Raw genomic sequence first — 25956 nt, forward strand, 5'->3', positions numbered from 1 at the left:
GTCTTCATTTGCCCCAGAGACCTCTCTCCAGGGCCCTCAATTCTCCTCTCTACTCTTTTTGGATTGGATTTACTGTTTCCTGCTTCCTGGGTATTCCCCTTTCTTGATTCACTTGATTGTTTTCTAGAGCTCATCCTTTTTTTAGTATATGTGCTGCCGAAGCGAGCTCGGCAGAGCTCATCCTTGAAAATATTTCTAAGGCAGGTTATGTGAGAATTGGATTTTCTGAGTCCTCACGTGTCTGAAAAATATCTTGATCATCTGTCTGGGTACAGGATGTTGATCTGTGTTCCTTTGTAAGTAACCTGGTTTTTCTTACTAAAAGCTTTTGAATTTTTTTTCTTCCCATGGGGATCTTACATTTCACAATGCCATTCTTTGGTGTAACTACTTATTCATTTGTTGGGTATCCAGTAGACTCTTTAAACTGAGGTTCATGTTCCTTATCTCTGGGCAGTTTCTCATATTATTTCAGTGATAATTTATTCTACTCTATTTTTTCTCTTCCCTTGTATTCATCTTCCAGATTTCTTATCTTTTTATTCATTTATTTCCGTGTTAAATTTTGTCATGTTAATTACAGTTCATAAAACTGGAAAAAAGTAAAACAAAGAGTCAAAAGAATTTTTTTGTCTCTCCTGAATTTTGGTGGATTTCCTTAAATGTTTGATAATGTTCGAGGATGGACAGATTTTTTTTTTTTTTAAATCCGTTTGGGGGCTCAGTGTCCAAGGTTCTACTGATAAGGTTTACTTTAGGGTAAATGAGTGGAGAGTTAGCCTTTACACAGGTAGCCCTTCAAAAGAGACATTTGACTTCTATAGAGTAGAGCCCTCTGGATTTGGGCTAGCAGGGTGGAGATCTGGCATTCACACACTTAACCTAAATGTGATAGTGGGGGATTGACTGTCCTGTAGAGAGACATTCTCGTTTTCGGCAACACATCTCACTTCCACTGTCTGCCATATCTGGCATTTCCAAGTCCTGAGTTGCTCCAAACATATTCTGGAAAGCCTCAGGGACATCCCCATTTTCATATACTCCTAGGCTACGGATTTCACTACCCTTCTTCATTACCAATCACTCCTTCTTCAATTTTCTATCCTATAGAAAATACTTGAGGGGTGCCTGGGTGGCTCAGTCATTGGGTGTCTGCCTTCGGCTCAGGTCATGATCCCGGGGTCCAGGGATCAGGCCCCGCATCGGGCTCCCTGCTCGGCGGGAAGCCTGCTTCTCCCTCTCCCACTCCCCCTGCTTGTGTTCCCTCTCTCACTATATCTCTCTCTGTGAAATAAATAAATAAAATCTTTAAAAAAAAAAAAAAAGAAACTCCTTGAAATCTCTCATTGACTGGTGACCTTTCTCCTGTTAACCTTTGTCATGGTAGGTTTATACCTTTTTATTCTGATACTATTATTTCAGCAGGGAACTCAATAGGGAGAAACGATAAATAGGAGTAGCCAATCAACCATCTTTAACCAAAAATCAATCAGATTAAGTTAGATTCAGAAAAATAAAAATAACCATTCTCACACTCAGCATTCTAGATTTTTTTAAATCATGCCTGCTACCATAGTAATAACCAGTGTTTATTTAACATCCATTACCAGAAAGTAATACAGAAGTCATTCCTACATTTCTGAAGCACTCTGCAACGGCACTGGGGTTTAGAAAGAGTTCACTGTGACCCTTTTCCTACTAACCTGGGTGTAAATTGTCACAGTTTTTCCTCTGGTGCAGTCTGAGAAAGGTAATAAATTTACATGGGTTCACCTAAATGACAGTCCCTCCCCTTCTTTGATCCCTTACATGTGAGCAGGTAAAGAGGAGAGGTGAGCACAGTCCTACCTCCCTGAGATAAGACACAACATCCTAGAAGTCTCCAATTCCTCCCCTTTCCCCAAGAACACCCTCACTCTTTCTTATTTATTGACTTTTCTAAATAAACGTATTGAACATTTGCCATGTTTCAGGCTCTGTGCTCAGTGCTTTACAAACATTCTCTCATTTCATGGCACCCTAAGAAGTGGGTATTACTCTTCCCATTTTACAGAAGCAGAAACTGAGGCTCAGAGAAACAAACTAAAATATGCCCAAGCCCTCTGATCTATATAGTGTCAACAGTGCAAGCAGGTAAACCCAGATTTGTCAGTTTCCAAAAGTCTGATGTCCTCTCTCTGCTCCAGGAGTCAGTCCAGGGTCTCACATGGCATTCAGTCGCCTTGTCTCCTCAATCTCCTCTGATCTGAGACAGTTCCTCAGGCTGTTTGCTCTCATGACCCTCATACTTTTGAAGAGTATTAGCAATTTATTGTGTAGACTGTCCTCCCATTTGGGTTGGATATTTTCTCATGATTAAATCGAAGTCATATGTTTTGGGCAAGAATACCGTGGAAGTGATGCTGTGCCCCCGTCAGTTATCATATCAGGAGGTGCGTGAGGTCAATATGCATTATCACCAATCATGTTCATTTTGATCACTTGGTTAAGGAGATATCCGCCAGTTTTTTCCATTCTAACGTTACTATCTTTCTCTAGGCCATGGACAAATACTTTGCAGGAAGATACCTTGAAACTGCAAATATCCTGTTTCTCATTATATTTTTACTCACTAATTTTTAAATCTATCAATGATTCTGAGCTGCAATGATTCAGTGGAAACCCCAAATGCATCCTGTCTCCATATCTCACTCACTTCCCAATTAAAGTCTGAGTGTATCTGAGTGACAGAGTCCAGGTTGTAGGCCTGTGCCCCGGCTGCAGGGGAGGTTGGGACTTTGAGTTCCGATTTCTAGATGGGGATACTAACAAAAGAATTTCTACAAACATAAAGACTTTCCAGGGATGGTAGGTAGTCATGATACCCACTATAATCACAAGCTATTTTAAAGTGAGAAAAACAAAAACCCAGAACAATATGTATAGGATACGATTAATCGCTTGTATAAAAAGCAAAAATAGTCTATGTGCATAGACTATATCTGGAAGGTTCTAGAGGAAATAGGTAACCATTTTCTCCGGGGAAGGGAACTTTATTATCAAAGAGGAGGAAGACTTGATTATCAATGTATACTCTTTTGTACGCTTTGATTGAGATGGATGTAAAGGAAGGAAGGAGAAAGAAAGAAGGAGGAGGAAGAGAGGGAATGAGGGAAGGAGTGACCACCTTCCTTGCTGCTCTCATCCTTGATGGTGAGCTCTAGTGTGGCCTCCAGCAAGACCTGCTGACTTTTCTTTCTCCATCTAGTGCCTATAGATACATCAGGACACACCCTCACACCCTCTCCACCCTCGCAAGGAGAAAATTATAGAACTTGCCTGGGCATAGAAAGCGCTCATTATCCATCCAGCTGGAAAGGAGGGTGTAGCTTTAATAGGCACATTCAGCTTCTTTGCGCTGAACGGAACATGTTCGCCACAAACATGAACACAGCTCCTGAGTCCCAAGGACTGGGTGAAAATAAAAAAATACATTTTAGGTATCCGTTGTCATTTCTCAGTTGCAGACATTCAGCATGTTGATAATACTTAATAAAGAAGATTACACTGGACAACATCCTGTCTGGTCAAATAAAACCATCAATGCAGGAAAAAAAAAAAAAAAAACCCACCCCTTTCTCCTCCCAGCAGCTTTTTCTCATTTTCTCTCAATTAATTATATATACTTTTTTTTAGCTCTGAGGGCTCATCTGGTGGAGGTGGAAAGGTGCTAGAGGAAGGAAGTTGCTAGTATTTAACAAGACAACTAGGACCTTCAGAGGTCCTCTACTTGTTTAATTTCCCTTTCCGGTCAGTGAATAAGAATGTGGTCATAGCTGTCACCCAGTCCAATCCACTCATATCCCATACCAGTTTGCAGGTGTGACTAACTTACAACTGGAGGACACTAATCTTCACGTCAGTTTTTCAGCATATGGGTGTCTAATAACAGTTATTGTTTCAATATTTATTTGTACCATGAACACATAACATTTTGAGGTCAGGAAATATTGCTCCTCTTTATCCCCCACCTTCTGCCAACTGAAGCTAACTATAACTATTTGCTAACTTAAAAACATCTTAAAACTGGGTGCCTCAGTCGGTTAAGCGTCTGCCTTAGGCTCAGGTCATGATCCTGGAGTCCTGGGATCAAGCCCCACGTCAGCTCCTACCCCTGCTTGTGCTCTCTCTCACTTGCTCGCTCACTCTCTCTCTCCCTCAAATAAATAAAATCTTAAAAAAAAAAAATCTTAAAAGTTTTCTAGAGACTTCAGGTTATTACAGGCAACTATCAAGCTCTTATCCAATGCTTCAAAATCCATCTCAAAAATCATCTCCTTTCCGAAATCTTTTCTCACACTCTCCCAACTCTGCAAAGTTGGCTGAAATAGATTAGCCTCTGCTGTATTCCCTGGCATCATAACTATGATCTGAAGATAAAGTCTCTGTGCCTGGATAATCTGAGTATTTTCAGCACATATCACAGTGTCTAGCCCACAGTAATACAATGGCTGAATGAATTAACAAACTAATTAATTCCTTGATTAACATGTGTAAATTAATTAAATAGCTGATTCAAAGTTGATTTTGCTTGTTTATACATATAAACATATGAAATTTTAAAGTCCAGAATGCACTTTAATTCATTTCTAACCCAGAACCTTAAGGAATGTGTTAGACCTGTGTCCCAAGAATGGTAATAACCAGGGGTTCCTGGGTGGCTCAGCTTGTTATGCCTCAGACTCTTGCTTTTCACTTGGGTCATGGTCTGGGGGTTGTGGGATCCCTGCTGAGCATGGAGTCTCCTTGGGATTCTCTCTCTCCTTCTGCTCCTCCCCCTGCCCACTCTCGCACTCACTCACACACACACACACAAAAGAATGATAATAACCAGGTAGTAAGTAAAAAAAAAAAAAAAAAAAAAAGCTTAGGACACACAATATGGATGAAACTCAAAAACATAATGTCTAACAAAAGAAACCAGACATTATTTTGTTTTAATTATAAAATCCCATATTTGCTGACAATTATTCAACTGATTTTTTACTTTTTAAATTCTTTTAAAGATTTTATTTATTTGAGAGAGAGATCGAGGGGGAGAGAGAGATCGAGGGGGAGAGAGAGAGAGAGAGAGCGCGCGCACAAGCAGGGGGGAGGGGTAGAGGGAGAAGCAGACTCCCCGCTGGGCAGAGAGCCCAGATAGGGGGCTACGTCGCAGACCCTGGGATCATGACCTGTCCAGAAGGCAGATGCTTAACCCCCTGAGCCACGGAGTTGCCCCTCAACTGATCTTTTTAAAGATTTTGGTTTTTTTAAGTAATCTCTACACCCAATGGGGGCTTAAATTTACAGCTCTGAAATCAAAGTCAACTGACCTTTTTAAAAATTAAATGTAAAATACTTTCAAAACCATTATAACGGCTGAATATGGTAATATGCAAGCAAAAACAAGGATTCCACTTCTAAGTTTAAGAGCATTTTAAATTAAGTTATCACGACCTTTATGTACTCGGTGTAAATCGCTAAAGCTTATATTATACTGCATGAAACCCTGCAATGGTGGTGGACATTCCATCTCTACCCATTTCACAGATGAGGAAACTATCATTTTCTTGACTGTCTCATTAAACCACTGCATCCTTTGAGCTCAGCCCCATGTTTGGCACGTAGTAAACACTCAACAGATGTGTGTAATATGAACCAAGGAGGCTTGGACAGGTTGTGTACATTGCCCAAAGTCACCCACCCAGCCTTCTTTGGGAGTAAATCCGACAGGAAGGTGACCGGCGAGACCAGGTGGTGAATCTGAGGTGAGCCACCCAATTCCGGCCTGGGGCGTGGCCTTGAGTTGCCCCGGGGTCTTGCATTGTGCATATTTCGGGCGCCTCGCCCTTGTCGGGGGTTTACATCACCCTCTTACTCAGAAATGACCCGCTCTTGTTTCTTCCACCTGGCGATCGCAGGTCCCCCCAGGCTCTTTAAAGGGGAGAAGGGAGTCTCCGCACCTGGACGCACCCCGGGGTGTGAGTGATGGATATACCTGGAGGGCAGGGCACGTAGCCGGACTTCAGCCACCTGGGCTAGTCCCCGAAAGGCCTCGGGGAACCGGAGAAACTGGAGGCGGCCTCCGAGGGGCCGGTTGAGAGTTCGTTGGAGGGGCGCAGGCGGCGTGCGTCTGCCCGGGTTCTCCCTGCCCTCCCGCCGCGTCGCGCCGCAGCCCTTCGGCCATCCTCAGCCCTCCCAACTCTGCCGAGCGCTTCCCCTCTCCCGGAGCGAGACCGAGCAGGCCCGGGGCTGGGCGTGCCCTCACCTGCCCCGCCGCGCGCCGGCCTCGGCCGGGCCTCCGGGGGCCGCGCAGGGCGGAGACCGCGCACCCCGCGTCCAGCTGGGGGCAGGCGCCGTGCCGCGCCTCGCCGGGAGGTCGGGGGCGGCTTCCCCGCAGCGGCCGCGCGCAGCCCAGCCGGCCCAGCCTAGCCGAGCGGCCGCCGCGAGCGCCGGCCCCGGCACCCCGCTTCGTCCGCTTCGTGCGCCCGCCGGGCCTGGGGCGCCTCCGGCGGCATCTCGGGGGCGCAGGCGCCCACGTGCGCGTCCGTGAGGCTGCACGCCACCCGCGCCCGAAGAGCAGGTGGGTGCCGGGGGCTAAAGCTAGGGGGGCGGGGGGGAGGCTGTGAGGGGCACCGCCCAGGCTGGAGACCCCTGCCCCTTCCTTTCTTCAGCCCCTTGCATGTAAATAGCTGCTGAATTAAAAATTATGTCCCCGGCGTGTGGCCACTTTCTCCGGCCTTGCCTATCTGGCCTTGCAAAATAAACTCTCCTTGTAGCCGCGGGGGTTGCCCTATGGGGCAGGGGCACCCACCTCAGTCCCCCTGGCCCCAGGACCCTGCAGGACTGGCAACCGACAGGCGGAGTGGCCTTTGGACAGGCACACTCTCTGATCTTCCAGGGGAAGCATCAGGGGCTATTTCCCTCATCTTTCTGTCTGGCTGGCTGGCTGCCTGTCTGTCTGTCCTTTGTTGCATTTTCTGTAGTCAAGGAGGACAGGAGGAGGTGGACAGCTGGCTTCCCCCAGCGAAGGCAGGTCAGCCTGCGCGCTTTGCTTTCTGTTCTCGTCTCCTTCTATGTCTTCCGGTTGGTGTTTGCTGCTCCCCTGAACAAGTAGCAGCTTGCTGCGAATGAGAAGTTCACTCAAAAATGAAGGTGCAGGAAGATAGGAGAGGAATGCGGGGAAACCAGATTGTCCAATTTTAGCCTGAATTTCGCTGTAAGGGAGTCACCATATGTTGCCTACATGCGAAGTGGGTTTTCTTTGTTTTTTGTTTTTTGTTTTTTGAGAAGTGTTTTGATTGCCCAAGTTAGGAGAAGATCAATGTGTGACACTCATGAAACAAGCAGTAAGGAGTCACTTTAAAGTACAAACTTTTTTTTTAATGTTCAGTTTGCCACTGTATAGTTCATCATTAGTTTTTGATGTAGTGTTGAGTGATTCTTAAGTTACCTATAACACCCAGTGCACATCACAAGACGTGCCCTCCTTAATACCCATCACCCTGTTACCCCTCCCTCCAACCTCCTCCGTTCTGAGACCCTCAGTTCGTTTCCGGGGTCCATAGTCTCTCATGGTTCGTCTCCCTCTCTGATTTCAACCCCCTTCAGATTTCCCTCCCTTCCCCTGTAGTCCTCCATGCTATTGCTTATGTTCCACATATGAGTAAAGTACAAACTTTTAAAAATAACTATACGTTGGGCCCCTGGGTGGCTCAGTTGGTTAAGCGACTGCCTTCGGCTCAGGTCATGATCCTGGAGTGCCGGGATCGAATCCCACATCGGTCTCCCTGCTCAGCGGGGTGTCTGCTTCTCCCTCTGACCCTCTTCCCTCTCGTGCTCTCTCTCATTCTCTCTCTCAAATAAATAAATAAAATCTTTAAAAAATAAAAAAATAAAAAATAAAAATAACTATACGTCGAACCATAGCAGTTTAGAAATTGTGAGGGTCTTAAAGTCAAATAGTTCAGTGCCATGTTATGGTGTTATCTTTGTTGCTTCCTCACTGGGAAAGATGTTAGTAGAAATGCTTAGTGAAGCCTCCTGAGAGTTTAGCTAATGTGGTTTTAAGAGTTTTATTTCATATTGGTGTTGCAACTTTATGAAGGATGTGTCCCAGTGTAGTGATTAAGAGTTTGGGGTTAGAAAGACCTGGATTTCTGTCTGGGCTCCACCATCTAACTTGCTGTGTGGTTTCCAACAAATTGCCTAACCTCTCTGAGCCTGAGTTTCCTCGTTTCTAACGGGACTGCTGAGCAGATGAAGGAGATAAGACAAAATAGTTGTTCACACAGAGTATATCACCGGGTAAGTAGGTAACAAATGATACTTGAGCCTGCTGATGACAGTGAAGCAAGTGGTTAGGCCCAGTATAGTCACTATATGGCATTCACTGCCCAAGCAGGAGGTCTCCATGTGTGGCTCTGTGCATGGGGAGGTACAAGCATTATATCCCTTCTGGTCATACAAACACAAGGAGCTACTTCTGAACTCCTGAACTTGATTTGAACAAATAAAATCTGCCTTGAGCCCGTTCAGATTTACAGTGTATCTTCTTTGTGTATTTTGAGATTCTCTTATGCTTTCAAATGTGAATAGTTTCAAATGCACACAACACTGGTATGCCACTGGTGGGGTAATTATTATCATTATTTTTTAAAGATTTTATTTATTTATTTGACAGAGAGAGACACAGCGCGAGAGAGAACACAAGCAGGGGGAGTGGGAGAGGGAGAAGCAGGCTTCCCGCTGAGCAGCGAGCCCCATGCGGGCTCGATCCCAGGAGCCTGGGATCATGACCTGAGCCGAAGGCAGACGCTTAATGACTAAGGCAGACGCTTAATGACTGAGGGGTGATTATTATTAAAAATAATGTCCCTCAGGTGTCACCACAGTCCCTGGCTTCATATTGATTTGGGTAGATTGAAGGGTGGAACGGAGTCCTGAAGCTAATTTTTCACGTGGCTGTTTGGACTCAAAAGTGTGAGCCATAGACCTGTTAACCTGAAGCTTGTTATAAATGCAGGGTCTCCACCTGCACCCCACACCTGCTGAACAGAATCTGAGGTGAATAAGATCCCCAGGGGATTCATGCACTTGCCCTTGGAAAAGCCCCTCTTTAGGAGTTTGAGTGCACTGATGTTTCTCAAAAATAGGCCTTATGAAAACATGGACATCTCATAAGCTGTCTTTACATAGTGAAGTGAAAAAGATGTGTTAATGTTTAAATGACTGATTTTTCTTTTCAATATTAAAATAGTCAGGAATGGTAGGACCATTTGTTTTCTTTTTAGGAGTAAGACAGAGCCCTCAATTTAATTCTGCCAACTTCAGGTTCCAGTGTTCCCATTACCCCCGAAACATTCCAGTTTTGATACTGCATAGCTTATTTTATTCTTGTTCCTCCAATAAGAGGAAAACTCTGATTTTGAAGTTCTCACCCCATCTGTATTTTGAAGAGTGGGCTTTGTATGTCTGTCACTCCTGTTTTAAATCTTTTGCCAGAGGTATATCCAAAAACTTAATTGATCCACTTAACTTATCAACTCTGATATGATATAAAATGGTAGCTCAAATAAGTCAAATACTATGACAATAATTATTAATGACCTATATCTTCATATGCATTTAAGGTACAATTACATAGTGTATGACTGAAATAGAAACTATTTTGCTATACTTCCATTTTTTGAATTGTCATACCAGAAGATGTCATCAATATTTATGGGAGAATATAATAATATAGATAGAGGAAGATTTTTACGGCATCCTTTTCTAAAATAAACTTTAGCTGAAGGCATAATTTGCATATAACAAAGGCATCAAACTGTACATTTAAAATCCGTGCATTTTTGTGGTCAGCACAGCATAAAGTAGAGAGTTGTTGAATCATTATATTGTTCACCTGAAACTAATGTAACATTGTGTGTTACACTATACTCAAAAAAGAATCTGTGCAGAAGGGCCTGGGTGGCTCATTTGGTTGAGCATCTGACTCCTGATCTCAGCTCAAGTCTTGATCTCAGGGTCGTGAGTTCAAGCCCCATGTTTGGCTCCATGCTGGGCACGGAACCTACTTAAAAAAAAAAAAAATCTCTGTGTTTTGTTATATGCAAATTACACTTCAATGAAGTTGATTTTTTTTTAAAGATATCAAGGATTCCCACGATTTGTTGCCTATTGCCACAATAGTTCAGAGAAAGTCAGGAGAAGTCAATAGAGACAGAAAGTGATGACTGATGCATTGGGCAGGCACGGAAAATAAATAGGCAAGTGCCTGTGGACAGATAAAGTTCCATACATTTGGAAGGCTTGAGACCATCTTTATAGGACTTTTTGTCTTTAAAGATAAGCTGTTGAATTTAATATGGGGCACTGGGAACCCTGCAGAGTTCCTGAAGAAGAGGCTAAAATGAGAAAAAGTTTTGCCCTGCAGGGTCTCCTGGCAAGCTCCAGCTACCTTCTTGTATTCTGATCTGTGTCTGCCTTTTTATGCGGCAGACACCTGCGTTTGCCACGATGCTCTCATCCAGCGACTTTGCATCTGCTTCTTGGGAGCTCGTCATCAGAGTTGACCATCCAAACGAGGAGGAGCAGAAAGATGTCACACTGAGAGTGTCCGGAGACCTGCATGTTGGGGGGTTGATGCTCAAGTTAGTAGAACAGATCAGTAAGTTACTGTTTCTTTATGGTTTCCCTATATTTGAAACCCTCTCTATTGCACTAACAGTAAATGGCTGATCTAGGTTGTCTGATCATCTAAGTTTTCCTGCTTTTTTTATCTTGTAATGGCTCAGAGAACAAGCCCCCTCCCACAGGAAGAAGAGAAATAGAGAATCCTACAAAAGCCATAAACTGAACCCCCTAATGACTCTTGTAAAAACTGGGGTCTCTGGTGGCAAACTAAAGTTCCTCAGTAGGTATGAAACCATGTTTCCACAGGCTCATCCCACTGGTGGCATCTGAAGTGACTTTATGTGACATGGCATTAGATTACTGTGTCAGTTCTCTTTGTTGACGTTTGATTGCTCAGTGATAAAGTCAGCTCAGTGCTAATATGTCTTCTAACACATACCCACCATTTGCTACTCTTCCTGTTTAAACAAAGAAAGAGAAGTTTTAAGGGTCAGTCTTCACATCAGGAAACATGATCGACCTAAAACTTAATAGTGTTCTGTTTTCTCTCATTTGTTTTTACCTTCCACCCAAAGTTGTCCAGATGTTGGCTTTTCACTTACACTAATGAGATAGAGATTTTTTTTTTTAAGTAAGTCTTCATTAAAGTATAATATGTACACAGAAAAGTGCACTTATCATTAAGTGTACTGCTCAATGAATTTTCACAGTCATATAACTTTCACTCCGATCAAGAAATAGAATATTACTGACTTCCCCCACCCAAGTATCACATCTGACCCCCTCTCCCAGGCACTGCCCCATGAAGGGAAACCACTATTCTGACTTCTAACACCATAGGAATAATTTTACGTGTTTTTAAACTCTATATAGGTGTACTCCTGGAGGACATACTCTTAGGCATCTGCTTTCTGTCACTTAACGTGATGTCTGTGAGATTTACCCATATTGTTGCATACAGTTTTGGTTCGTTTACTCTCATTCCTGTGTGATACTCCATCATATGATTATGCCACAGTTTATCCATTTACCTAGTGATGGGCATTTGGGTTGTTCCCATTTCCAGGCTCTTACAGATAGGGTTGCTATACTACACGTCTTTGGTGAGTAGATAGAGTAGAGAGAGGCATTTCTGTTGGGGTATGGCTCAGAGAGGAAATGCTGCATAATACGACTTTCCAAAATAGTTACAGCATTTATACTTCTACTAACAGCATTGAAAGAAAGGTTTTCTAACATAAAGTGAGAGAACAAGAGAGAAACATTTTTTAAAAAAAAAACAAATAAAAGATTGAATATTGGTTCCAGCATTGACAAAGGAAAAAGATTCAGGTTTGCTCTCAGCATTGAAGGAGGAGAGTTCACGTTGACGCTGACATTAAGAGAGGGAATATTCAGCTGATCTCAGGTAGACACTTTGGAAACTGGGAATCTGGAGGTGCTGATAAGAGAGCTGGTCATTGAGCGGGGGGGGGAATGTCGACTTTATAGTCCTTCTGTGCAGACTTTGGGAGTTACTGATACTCCTTTGTGATGCAGCGGTGTAAGGATTCATTTCTTGTAGGGAAATAATCTTGATTAAAGTCAAATGCTCCTGGCTTTCCCGGAAAGGACCATGCCCCTAACGGACTTTAGGGAAAAGAACTCCAGCTATTTTATCAAGAACAAAATGTGTATGTTTCTGTTCCTTTCACTGTGTTCAAAAATAATCATGATAAGGTGCAGTCTCTGTTTTCTACCTGCGCCACCTTAGAGACTTTGAAGAGAGTTCCAGGCTTGTGGAGCCTTGGGTTGTAAAAGGAGATGGAGAGCTGAAGACCATGTGTATGTTTCAGCTCTGGCACGCAATGGCACGCAATGGAATGGACTCCAGAGTTCTGTCTCGTTTCACTTCATCGTATTTTCCATTTTTGCAGACATATCCCAAGACTGGTCAGACTTTGCCCTCTGGTGGGAACAGAAACATTGCTGGCTTCTGAAAACGCACTGGACTCTGGACAAATGTGGGGTCCAGGCAGATGCAAAGCTTCTCTTCACCCCACAGCACAAAATGCTTCGCCTCCGTCTGCCAAACGTGAAGACAGTGAGGTTGCGAGTCAGCTTCTCGGCTGTGGTTTTTAAAGCTGTCAGTGATATCTGCAAAATCCTGAGTGAGTACCCTGGAGGGGCCCCATGCCCTTTGAACTGTTGGTCAAGGAGGACAGGAAAATTATGTGTGCTTTCCGCCCACACTTCCCTTACTAGGAAGCATACTTTTCAGGCTTTTTCTGGGGACTTTAGCCATGTAAGTAGAGTTAAACCAAATGAAACATTATTGGAATAAATCAGGTTCGTTTCCACAGAGCTTAATACTATTTCAAAAGAGATCTGTAAACAGAAGAAACAAACCCATTAAGATTCCCCCCCAAAAAAAATTCATTCCTCTAAGCCATACTAATATCATCATTATATTTAAGGCAAACAAGAAAGTTCCATTCCATCATCATCACCATAGAGCTGACATATCTTTATTGTTTTAGAGATAATGGTGTTTTTTAGTGTCTCAATTGCTTTACTAACACTTCACTACAGTAAATACTCTAGCCACAAAAATTATTTGTGGAATTTATTTTAAGCAGGACGGTACACTTAATTATGGATTGGAAACTAATTCTTACGGTTTTAACAGTCATTAGGGACAACACTGCCCAAACCATGTATTTGGGGAACTTCTATAATGGAAGCGAACCCTGTGTCATGAAGATTTTCTTGTTTTATACTTTTTGAAAGTATGTAGGTACATTCTTTGGTTCCAAGGCTAAGATTTAGCATTTACAGTATCTGAGTGAGTAATCTCTCTTCCCCATTAAACTGTAAACTGTTCATTCATTCCTTCAACAAATATATACTGATTAGGCAGGCATTGTGGCGAGTGCTCGGGATTGGTTAGAATAAAAATAGTTGAGCTTCTTGAGCTGACATTCTAGCATACAGAAACAAAAGAAAGAATGAATGTAAAAGTAATTTAAAAATAAGATATTAAAAGGAGATACGTGGTAGAGAGAAAAAGAAAAACTCTTAACAGTATATGCAGGATTGGGAGTTCCAATGTTGGTCGGTGAGGACTGCTGTGGTATTAAATAGGGTGAAGACAGAAACCATTACTTGAGCATGCCCAGGTTCCTAACACCTAGCACAACAGCTGGCACACGTTCGCTGCTCATTAACTGCTAAGTGAACAAGTGAATGGAACCTTCCATTACAGAGCTCACCAGCAGTGCCCCTGGTGCATGGTGGGCAAATGGCAAGTAGCAGGGCACGTTGTTTCCAGCAATATCCCAATGAGGATTGGAAAACAAAGGAAATGATTAAATAAAACCCAGTCCACAGGAGACTGGAAACACACATTGTGGCCGGGACCAAAAACTTGAGGCTGCAAAATATATAGAAGCAGTCAGACGTTCTTCTCTTTTCCAGATTATATCTTCATAGTAGTTCTAAAGGGCTCAACCTGGCATTTCTAATCATTGTCTTTTATATCTGTTCAACTGAAGCTAAATCAAATTTAGCAATATGATGGGTCTTCTCACAAAGAAAAGATGCAAATCTTGGGCTTGGAGATGCAGGTTTGGCTTGGTTGTTTTCTTTCTAATGCTCCTACTGGAAATTCTGATTCATCTCCTGGTCTCATGTATAAATTATGCATTTGGAATGGGCACAGGTGTGTGCTGCCACCTGACAATCAAGCACCCTTGGTTACAGGGGAAGAGGTTGGAGCCGAACTGCTAGCCTCAGCCTCGGCACTAAGCAGTGTTTGAACTGAAAAATGGCCGGACCTGTGACATCAGTGCATTTGCCTCCAGGAAAACTGCTTTCAGACTCTTAACACCCACATTCCTTAGCTTTTGCTTGGAATCACATTGCAGCTCAGTGTGGTTAATGGTTATCAGGAGTTCTGATTAGCAGTGGCGGTTATAAATATATTTGACTAATAGAGAAAACTGGGAATCATCTTGGTTTGAGTGCTCCAGAAGCAGACCCTGAGATAAGAATTCAAGGACAAACAGTTATTTGGGGCAGGGTGGGGGGTGATTCCAGAAAACACTGGTTGGGGGGTGAGGAAGTAAGACTGGAAAGAGAAGGCCACCCATAAGAGAGTGTCACCAATCCAGTCGCATTTGGGGCGTTTGGGAGATGATGTCAACATGCCTCAGAACTAGCCCACCCAAGGGGTGAGGGAGCGGGAGTGTTAATATGCCACTCTTGTCAGTCATTGAGGGCTGCTTTTGGGGAGTGTTAACTCTCTGAACTTGTGTGGCCTTTTGCATCAGCATTTGGGCAGTGCAGACTGTGGCATCCAGAGCAAGCCCTCAGGTAGAGAGATGCTTGTCCTAGCTGCCACCGGAAGTCGCCTCAGAGTGCACGGAAGTGGTGAGGGCCGCGAAGAGATGCGCAGGGCACCAGTGCTGTCTGCCATAGGGATGAAATTAGCGATTGGGCACAGTGTAAGAGAAAGGCTTTCAGGATCTATGTTCTATTAAGAAAAAGGTGGGGTTCTTGGTTGTTATTTTAGAAAAAAGAACTGAAAAAAGAGAAAGAGGGAGGGAAAAATGGGTAGTAAATAGATAACACAAGAACAGCTAAGTACTGGTAGTGGTTGAAGCTGGCTGATAAAAATATGAGGGCACCATTATACTATTCCCTTTGCTTTGGATATCTTTGAAATATTTTCATAATAAATTAAAAAACAACTAGTAATTTTATTAGACTAAATCTCCCTCCACTCTTTGACACACATACCCCCTACACACACACACACACACACACACACACACACACAATTTTAGGAGTCTCTGGTTCCCTTCTATTTCTTCCAAAGGGATATAATTTAGTTCCATCTACTTCTCAGGAATTCCCTGAGAAATGCCCAGCATGACTCTGGGTTTTGGAAGGAATTTTCTTTTTACTTTTTTTTTTAAAAGTTTTATTTTATTTCTTTTTAGTAATCTCTATGGCCAACATGGGGCTCAACTCACAACCCTGAGGTCAAGAGTCGCTTGCCCCTCCAACTGAGCCAGCCAGACGCCCCCTCTTTTTACTTTTTGATAGTTTTTCATTCTTTATATTTCTTTGTTTGTTAGATATCAGACGATCAGAAGAACTTTCCTTGTTAAAGCCTTCTGGTGACTATTTTAAAAAGAAGAAAAAAAAAGACAAAAGTAACAAGGAGCCCATAATTGAAGATATTTTAAACCTGGAGGGTTCTCCGACGACTCCAGGTCCACCAGGTATGATTCCTGACAGCTGTTTTATTGTTGTGTTTCATTCTTGAATCCAAGGATTTCTTAAATCCCAAGAACTCGCCTTCCCTCTGCGCCTCTTTCCCTTGTCTTCTCTTCCCTCACCTCCCTTGCCCCAAACAAAGAAGGACTAAAATTGCAGGATTCCTGTGAGGAAGAAAGGATATGCAATTAATTTTAGAACTCACAGAATTTTTTTTAATAAGGTTTGTTTTATAGTTCGTTTTTTTTAACTGGGCTCCATGCCCAGCATGGGGCTTGAACTCACGACCCTGAGATCAAGAGTCACGTGCTCTACCAACTGTATAGCTCATTGTTTTAACTGTGTATATTATGTTGCTGATGAATGCAAAGCTTTAGGGGAATTGGCTGTGAGTTTGGGAGGAAAAGAGATGAGTTGGATCACTCAAACAATACTTTTCTCGTCCTGAGTCTCTCTTCATGTGACTCTTTCCTGAATTCAATTTAAATTTTGCATCGGGCATGTAACAAGTGGGCAGGTAAAAATTCTGGAAAGACACTATCCTTGTCTTTTTACATAAAAGCAAATCAATTTCTAGCTCGCTTGCAACAAAAGTCTTCTTGCATAGTATATTCCAATGCAAAGAATAAAAAAGCATTTTTTGCATTTTCCTTACACAGACCATGTGATTTATAAACCATCAACTAGCTGGATTCTTAAAATTGGCAAGCACTATTATTTGTTTAAAGGATTGGGCCAAAAATACAGTCTGTATATGCACTCTTGTGAGATCTTCTGTTCTCTGATGGTGCCAAAACTCACTGCTGAAATAGAATTTTGAATTATTGACGAGGAGATAGTCCCCAACATTTGCTTGGGTTGGTTTTAGAAGCTCTTACGGCCTGTGAGTTCTCTGCCTTTCCAGAAGCTAAAAACTCCTCTCCCATCAGTCATAACTCATTTAAATGTTACAGACATTTAAATTCAAAATCCATTTTAGTATAAGCAATGTTAGTATCTATTTTTCCAAAGATCCCCTCCCCCCCCCGAATCTCATATCATAGTGCATGCTTCCCTTTGCCTTGCAGTAAGTCCTGGCTTATACAGTAAAACCATGACTCCCACATATGACCCCATCAATGGAACGCCGGCATCCTCCACCATGACTTGGTTCAGCGACAGCCCTTTGACAGAACAAAACTGCAGCATCCTCGCATTCAGCCAACCCCCCCAGTCACCAGAAGCGCTGGCTGATATGTACCAGCCTCGGTCTCTGGTTGACAAAGCCAAGCTTAATGCAGGGTAAGGACATGGCTCCGTTTTGCTTCTCTCTCACCATGTTCCTCTATTATGAGGCTCACTCACCCCCACTGGACTGTCCAGAGATTGTAGCTCAGTCATCTTTATTTCCCCCCAAAGCCTGGAATAATAGACATTCAGGCCGTCTTCACTCCATGGGACTGGATGACATTCATCCCCGCTAATTCTGTTGCTCACTTTTATTCCCCACCCCTCACCACTACCCAGTATTTATTTTTCAGCTCTAGAACTGCACCATCCAATACAGGAGTCACTAGCCACAGGTGGATATTAACATTTAAATTTGAATTTAATTAAAATTAAAGTGTGGCACTAGCCACATTTAAATCTTCAGTAGCCACGTGGGACTAGTGGGTACTCTATCGGACAGGGCAATATAGACTGTTTCCATTGTTACAGAAAGTTCTAGCCAATACGATACACCCAGCATTGAGTCAGACCAGCTGGTGTAGAAGAGAGGCAGTGCGGAAAGTCAGCATGTACAGATTTTCATTCTGGCTCCACGACAAGGCACGTGACCGTGAACACAGCACTTAATGTCACTAAGACTCCATTTTCTCACCCATAAAACTGAGAAAATATGAACTGCCTTGGCCCTTCCCTGGGTTATTTTAAGTATCAGTGTAAACAAAATATACATACAAAAAGCACTTGGAAAGTTATAAAAGCTATAAAATAAAATGCAGATATAAGGTATTATCAAGTCCTCTCCCCTTACAGGTTTTTGGTTATATTACTTACTCAGACTTTGTTCAAGGAAATACACACACACATACACACATGTAGTGTACATCTACATCTATATGTATATAAATGTAAGTACATGTATATAAGTGTAAATATGTATATAAACATATTAGGTAATACTATAATATATGTGTATAAAATTGATTGACTTTTAAAACTCATCCTATTGTTTTCTAGTTGGCTGGACTCCTCACGTTCCCTTATGGAACAAGGCATCCAGGAGGATGAGCAGCTACTGTTACGATTTAAATACTACACGTTCTTTGACTTGAATCCCAAAGTAAGATACTTTTTATCTTCTTTTTTTTTAAGATTTTATTTATTTGAGAGAGAGAGAGAAAGAATGAGCAGGGGGCAGGGGGAGTGGCAGGCAGAGGGAGAGAGAGAGAAGCAGGCTCCCCACCGAGCAGGGAGCCAGATACGGGACTTGATCCCAGGACCCCAGGATCATGACCTGAGCCAAAGGCAGATGCTTAACCGACTGAGCCACCAGCTGCCTCTTCTCTCTCTCTCCTTTTTTCAATGTGAAGGCCTGGAAGTGGAAAATTGAGTCATTTAGTTCTCAGAATTAGGGTTAATTTGTATAATCTTCTGTTTAGCTCTGCAGGGTTAGACCAATGAATATATACTGTCTTTGGATTTTCGTCTTTAAGTTTCTAATGAGCATGGTCAGCTGCCCCTGAGTTAACAGGAGTCTCGTGGGTCTTCCTGCCCAGCGTAGTGTGCACTGCCCCTCTCCATCCACATGAATCAAGGGACAAGAGGAGAGTGGCTCACAGAGCTGAAATCTCCTTCTAGGAAGGAAGGAGCATCAGAGCCAAGGTTAAGAGCAGACTCTCATGAATAAGCCAGGACCCCGTGATGGTGCACACCACACTCCCCACGGCAGGGCTGAATAAGTCTTCGGTGATGAGAAAGAGGGACCATCTGTAAAACTAAAGACCCCAGCTGGTCAGCAACTCCCATTAAGTGCCCATCTGCCACCTGAAGTTTACTAGGACAACTGAGTGGTGAAATAAATCCTCTGAATTTCTTCCCCTTCCTTGGCCCTGCCTGGCCTGTTTGTGGAGTTGTGAGTCAGCACTTAACCTGCCAAATGTCGAGAATATAAACTGAGTCACGGGCCCTCCAGGTGCCCCCTTTCTCACCCACAACAGTGATTCTGCCTCTCGTGGCACTGTCTTTTCCCGATGTTAAGTCTGGTCTTCAGAGGTGCATCTCCGGTCCCACCGGCATCTTCTTCAAAATAAGCCTTGTTCCTGGTCAGTCTTTGTTTTAGATCCTGGTTTAATGCCCCTGGACCTAGCTTGTTTCTGGAGTGCCTGACTTCCACTGAGTCATGGCAAATGAGCAAATTTTGGCTCTTTGATAAAACCTTCAGGAGAAACTACTCTACAGCTTCTCCCAAAAGGGAGGGGTTTTTTTGTTTTGATTTTTTTTTTCAAGGGTGCTGTGAATGATCATATTTGCTTAATTGGTAAGGAGTTCTCTCCACATGGCTCATGAACGAAACCTATTTGAATCTAACAGCCAAATAGAAGCTATCAACCCAGAGGTGACCCGAAGACTCAGGCTTTGGGGATATGGCTTTGGGGCACAGGAAAAATGATCCCCAACCACTTTAGAGTTCCCTTCTCCCCCCTTTGAAAGTATGGAATGCTATAAATATAACCAGGTTTAGTTCCAAGTTTCTACGAGGTAGATAGAGGGATATGGAAACTTAAGATGCGCTTTATGTTTTCATAGAATCTACAATCAAATCAAAAAGAGCAAAGATAGCACCCATGAAACCTTGTAAAACAGACAAGGCACCTACAGATGGGAACCAGACTGTATAGTAGAATCAAGGAGCGTCTCCTCTCCAGGTTTCAGCAGAGAGATGCAGGCAGGCAGTGACACCAGGGTTATAAGTACTGATTAAAAATCTCAGATTTACAAAAATACTAGAATATACAAAATTTCAAAAATAATATACTTTAAAAATGCAAAATCCAGAATCCAAAAAACGATAGGTGTGTTTTCATAAATGTTATGCATGCCAAAAAGCCATATACAAAGTGAAAAAGTCTTTGCAACACATACTACAAACAAAAGGCTAATTTCCCTAATAAAGAGCTTCCGGAAATCAATTAAAAAAAAGACCAACAACCCAGTAGCCTAATGAGCAAAGAATATGAACACGTAGTTCATAGAAAAGGAACTAGAACGGCTTTTAGCCTTGTATTGGCAAAGATCAAAAAGTTTCATACACTATCTTAGCAAGAGTGTGGGGAAGATGGCTCTCTTGTACCTTGCTTATAGATCAAAGTACAAATTAATCTGATCCTTATGGAAGGCAATTTGGCAATGTCTGTCAGAATTACAATTCTACATAGCTTTGACACAGCAAATCCACTCCACTGTACTTATGCCACAGTTAGGCTCAAATATGTGCATTAACATGTCTGTACACAAGAACAGTTATTGCTACATTATTTGAGGAAGAAAATTGGAAACTACCTAAACATCCATCAGGAGGGAAGTGGTTAAGTACTTATGATACACCTATATAGTGTTGTTGCTAAGAAGAATCAGCTTTCTTTTGATGTAGAACATATTCAAGGTATATTATCAAATGAAAAAGAACAAGGTACAAAACAGTCCAGAACAAGGAAGAGAAGGAGACCTTTTATTGTACCTTCTTTTGTCCCTTTAGAATTCATTCAAAATGAATTCCTTCATTATCTCTTATTTTGCCCCATTTGTGTGAATAAAAATAACTTATAACTCCAATAATCAAAGTATTTTTTAAAATGTTCAGTAGAGAAAAGGCACAACAGTTTTAATAAGAGTCCTGGAGGTACTGAAACCTGCCTCCCAGCTAATTGGGAATCCTCGGTGATTAGATCTCAAGAATAACCCTTTCTTGAGAGAGTGAAACTCTGGGAAGCAGGTCTTGTTATTTGTTTGTATTGGTGGTTGTGGGAAGGAGAGAGGGGTTAACCTAATTGCCTGGATGAGGAGAAACAGGGATTCAGGCCATGGAGGTGGCAGAAACCATGTGCTTCCCACTCTGGGATTTCTTTTCTTTTCTTTTCTTTTTTTAAGATTTTATTTATTTATTTGACAGAGAGAGACAGAGCGAGAGAGGGAACACAAGCAGGGGGAGAGGGAGAGGGAGAAGCAGGCTTCCCGCGGAGCAGGGAGCCCTATGCGGGGCTTGATCCCAGGACCCCGGGACCATGACCTGAGCCGAAGGCAGACGCCGAACGCCAGTCTGGGATTTCTATTTTCAGTAAACCGGAAGACAAAGGAAATCGAGAGCCAAGGAAGGGCAAGAGTAGCCAATCCCCACCAAGGGGAAAAATTTGTCTCTAAGTCAGGGAAACCACTGACAGAGTTCTCAGAGAGACAAAGACCTATTGGGGTGGCGGTTAATACATGACCCGTGAAAACCTGGAACCTGTGATGTGCTTCTAGAGCCTCAGGGAGAACCTGAACAAGACTCCAGAGGAGAAAATCCGTAGTTCCGCTGGCAGCCACAGAGAAATCCAGTGTTCCTCAGTGGGAGCCAGGGCTTAGCCTGTCCTTTATAACATCCTAGACTAGATCCTCTTCTCCTAATGTCAGTTTGCAAATGTAGGCCAACTTTTGTTTAACCAACATTCTTTCAAGGAATTGTTTTATTTGGCTTTGGGGAGTGGTAGGGGAATTAGGTTTGTTCAGGTGTGGACGCTCTGATTAATTTTTGTAAATCTTTACTGACTGCATTTGAGAGAAAAGCCTGATTGGGTGATTTAACTTACTCTCACTAAAACTCCTACAGCGTTAGAATTGTAGACACTGTGACTGACTGGTGGACAGACAGAGACAGATAGGAAAGTCCAGTTCAAATTTTAGTGGCTGCACATACTATTTAGATTTTGTCTTTAAACTGTTCATGAAGCAGGGGTCTTTGGGAGGGGGCAGGGGTTGCTTGGTTTTTGGCGTGTGTGGTGTGTGTTTTTTTAGTTGTATCTTGATTGCCGTATCATTTACATGCCATAAAATTCTATTATAATGATTGTAGTACATTCATATGGTTGTGCAACCATCACCACAATCCAGTAGTAAAACACTTGCATCACCCAAAAAAGTTTCCTCATACCCCATCTGTGGTCAATCTTGGCTCTCCCGGCCCCAGCCCACCACTGGTCCACCTTCTGTGTCCAGGTTTGCCTTTTCTAGAAGTTTCCCATAGATGGACTCATACAGTATGCCATCTTGTGCGTCTGGCTCTTTCACTCAGCATGTTTCTGAGGTCCCTCTGTGTTTTTACGTGTATCAATAGCATGTTCCTTCTTACTGCCGAGTGGCGTCCCCCTGTGCACGTGGCCCACATTTTGTTTATCCATGCACCAGCCTAGGCACCCTGGAACGTTCCCAGCTCGGAGTTGTTATGAACAACGCTGTTGTGAATATTCTCATGTGTGTTCTGTTTTGGTTTGTTTGGGGAGGGTCCTGGGGCTAGCTCCTGTGCTGTGCCCCGCAAAGTTCACAAAGCAAAGACAGGCTCTCTTAAGGTTCTTAGTCCTCCGGCTTCCCGAGGCCCACTCATGTGGGTTCACATTTGTCTTGCTTTGGCGCTGCTGAGAAGGAGCACACCTCTATGATAGGCTCGATTTCCCACTGACCTGATAGCAATGCTCTTTGCTGATTTGGGCTTGCTACAGATCTTTACATCCCCTATCACCTTTTTTCTCATGTGTATAAGGTTAATGCAAAAGGAAAAAGAAACGAATGCTTATCAACCCGTGATAAATCTGTTTAGGCACTCTTTCTGTTCCTCCTCCATATTTTCCTCACCTTTTTTCCTTTAAGGATACGGTAAATTGTATACTCGGGGGAAAAAATAGGAGTTATGGTTTAATCGGTACAGAATTGCAGTTTTGCCAGATGAAGAGAGTCCCGTAGACAGGTGGTGACAATGGTTTTTCCTACCAGTAGAAATGTGATAAAAGAGAGGGAGAAATAATGGAATCTGAGATGGGTCAGTTTGGCCCCTTGAAGAAGCTCTAGAAAATATCTTGACAAAACAAGTTCTACGTTCAGAAGTAAAATGAGCTGGGGCAGTGGAAAGATAGGTATTTCTTTCACTTACCTGAGCAAAAGTTTACTGCATTAACAAGGAATGGCCTCCGTGTTTCCAGAGTTTTCGTACTGAGGAATATGTGCCCCCCCCCAACACATACACACCTACCTGTTTCTTTCTTTAGTACGATGCTGTCCGCATCAACCAGCTCTATGAACAAGCCAGGTGGGCCATTCTCTTGGAAGAAATTGATTGCACAGAAGAAGAAATGTTGATCTTTGCAGCACTGCAGGTATGGGGACTCTAGTACCTTCTCTCTGGAAGAAAGCAAAGCAGATTTGTTTTCTTCAAGTTTCATTTTCTTCATACTGTTTCTTTTCTTTGAAGAAAGGACTGAAAGTGAGGGGAGTCCATTTCAATTTAAAATTTTCCTCATAACCGCCACACGCGCCCATCTTCTATAAGGCATTAGTCTTGCAAATCTTATCTCATCCCCACTACAAGCTGAACCAGTGATGAAGAAGACTTTGTTTGACCATGACTTACCATACCTCTCAAAATAATTCAGATTAAAATGTCATTTTCCCTTCAGAGGAGGGAGACCTCTTTCCAGGAGACATTCGGACCTACGGGGGGGATTGTCTTCAAAAAGAGGAAAGGGCTGATGGATACATGTGTGTTTATAACATTTCTAAAACCTCTGTTTGCATCATAGTATCACATTAGCAAACTGTCGCTGTCAGCTGAAACACAGGATTTTACAAATGAGTCTGAGGTGGACGAAGTAGAAGCTGCACTCTCTAATTTGGAAGTGACCCTAGAAGGTGGAAAAGCAGACAGCGCTTTGGTATGAACTTTTCCGGTAACTCAGAACCATGGCTGTGTTCTCATGGACTGACATGTGTAAATGAGCTCTTTTTTATGAGAAATAAAAGAATCTTGTGTCTGATTTTGAAAAAAGAAAACATACTTGTCACAAACTTAAAGCCAGCAAGACCTGACTGGCTTTTCTCAGGTCAGTTCTGGAAGGGACAATGAGATATGTTCAGTGCTGTTAATGGCAGTATTTATATGTATTTCTTAGGGAGAAGCTGTGGGGTATGAGGCAAAGGCACCCACCACCAATGGCTTGTCTTCACTCGTGGGGAATATGGAGGCGGTCCCTCCCCTGAGGTCTAGAGAGAACCACCCAGTGTGTTGTATGGCTAGCTGTGAGAATGGACAAGATGCTTCACGGATACAAAGCCTATTATCTATTTACCTAGTCATGCACTGCAACTGGGCAAGGTTGACACAGTGAGGGCCTTTATTCTGGGACACTTTAAAAAGCCCCTGAACCCTTCTGACTTCAGGAAATAGACAAAAATCTTCCGGTGAGACATAAAGTCATACAACTATTTTGTCATCTCCTTATCCATGAAATGTGGCTGAGTGGTGGCTTTATAAGCAGAATGCCTCTCCTGTTTGATTCACCTGTTGAGTGCCACCCTTTTGTTTAACTAACTACTTCAGTCATGGGAGTAATTATTAGTTTAATGCACATTGAATCAGAGAGGTGGATCTATTGTAATTGGATATAAATAGAGATAAAAAATGAGTCACTATATTTTTATGGATTTAATGCATGTTTCCTTATGGTTAATTTCCTTAAAATGGGAAGTTGGTATCATGCAAAAGCAAATACTTCGTACAAACTAAAGGTCAAGATTCTGTAGAGATTCAAAGCCCTGTCTCACATTTATAGGAGACACAGGGCTCATTGAATTTGTTCTCATTTGTTGACTTCCTCCACTGAATAGATAAATCGTGATCCTTCTCAGAATAAATGAAAAATTCCCCGTCTCTCCCCCAATATTTTCATTTGATGCTAAACAATAGGCCTTTCATTTAGAAAGTAGACACCAGCCTACACCGGAGAATGAACTTTGAACCGGGTTCCTTTTGAGAAGTTAATCAGTGAACTAGACATAGCTCGATTTACTCCCTCTGAGGTAAAATTTGTAAAATATTTTGTTTGTACATAACAGTAGCAGTTTCTAACTCAAATTTTTAACTTGAATGGTAGTGCTTGGTCAATTTTTTAAACTTTTTTCATTTGTGTGACACATGACACATACGGAAAAGTGGGGAAAAAGTGTACAGCTTAACAAATTTGTATAATCACCCAAGTCACCACGCAAATCAAGAACTAGAACTTTGCCAGCCACCCAGAAGCCCCTGCATGTACCCCATCCCACCCCCCTCCCTCGCCCACTCTCCACCAAGGTCACTACTAGACATGTGGCTTGTGTGACGGAGGGACTGAGTTTCTCATTAATTTAATTTTAATTAATTCACATTTTAATAACCCCATGTGCTGAGTGGCTACAGCATTAGGCAGTGCAGGTATAGGGTATCAATACCACCTAATTAACTACTTACGAAATGTTATCTGTTTTTCCTTAGGAGGACATTACTGATATCCCTAAACTTGCAGATAATCTCAAATTATTTAGGTAAGTCACCCTTAAAGGGGAAATGGATTACTCCTAACAAAGCCTCCCAGGTAAAGAGTCCAGGAATTTAAACTGAACCCGTACTAGGCAGGTTCCTGGTTCAAAGGTAAGAGCATGAGCTTTGGCATCAGACAGACAATGGGCTGAATCCTAGCTCAACAACACATATGAGCTGGGGTACCTTGGGCATTGTCATGTGCCTGAGCCTCAGTTTCCTGATCTATAAAATGGGGACATACCTCCTCTTGGGTTTATTGGGGGGACTGAATAAGATAACATATATGAAGCATTGAGCATGGTACCTGGCTCATAGTACGTGCTCAATAAATAGTGGTGTAAACACAGCCAGTGTCAGCAGTTAGTGAACAAATATGCTAGACTGGTCATCTGTGAGGCTCAGGACTTGACACCATTAGAAGGTTCCTTCATGGTTGAAAAATCAGTTGT

General features: G+C 42.7%; 1 protein-coding gene across 2 annotated transcripts in view; it reads left to right on the plus strand.

Annotated features, from left to right (window-relative positions):
- The first annotated feature begins 6453 nt into the window (after positions 1-6453).
- Positions 6454-25956, plus strand: part of FERMT1 (fermitin family member 1) — a 39984-nt gene continuing 20481 nt past the window's right edge. The window contains exons 1-9 of one of the 2 annotated variants that reach the window (XM_027623781.1): positions 6454-6604; positions 10522-10690; positions 12573-12806; positions 15777-15923; positions 16986-17199; positions 18142-18244; positions 23199-23306; positions 23730-23861; positions 25460-25509. In XM_027623781.1, coding sequence (XP_027479582.1) covers positions 10540-10690; positions 12573-12806; positions 15777-15923; positions 16986-17199; positions 18142-18244; positions 23199-23306; positions 23730-23861; positions 25460-25509 — 1139 coding nt within the window. In that variant the 5' untranslated portion in view covers positions 6454-6604; positions 10522-10539. Of the gene's footprint in view, positions 6605-10521; positions 10691-12572; positions 12807-15776; positions 15924-16985; positions 17200-18141; positions 18245-23198; positions 23307-23729; positions 23862-25459; positions 25510-25956 lie in introns of those variants that run through there. The other variant, XR_003524885.1, reaches the window with a different exon arrangement.

This window comes from Zalophus californianus, chromosome 8 (genome assembly GCF_009762305.2).
Source record: "Zalophus californianus isolate mZalCal1 chromosome 8, mZalCal1.pri.v2, whole genome shotgun sequence".
Classification (NCBI taxonomy): Eukaryota; Metazoa; Chordata; class Mammalia; order Carnivora; family Otariidae; genus Zalophus; species Zalophus californianus.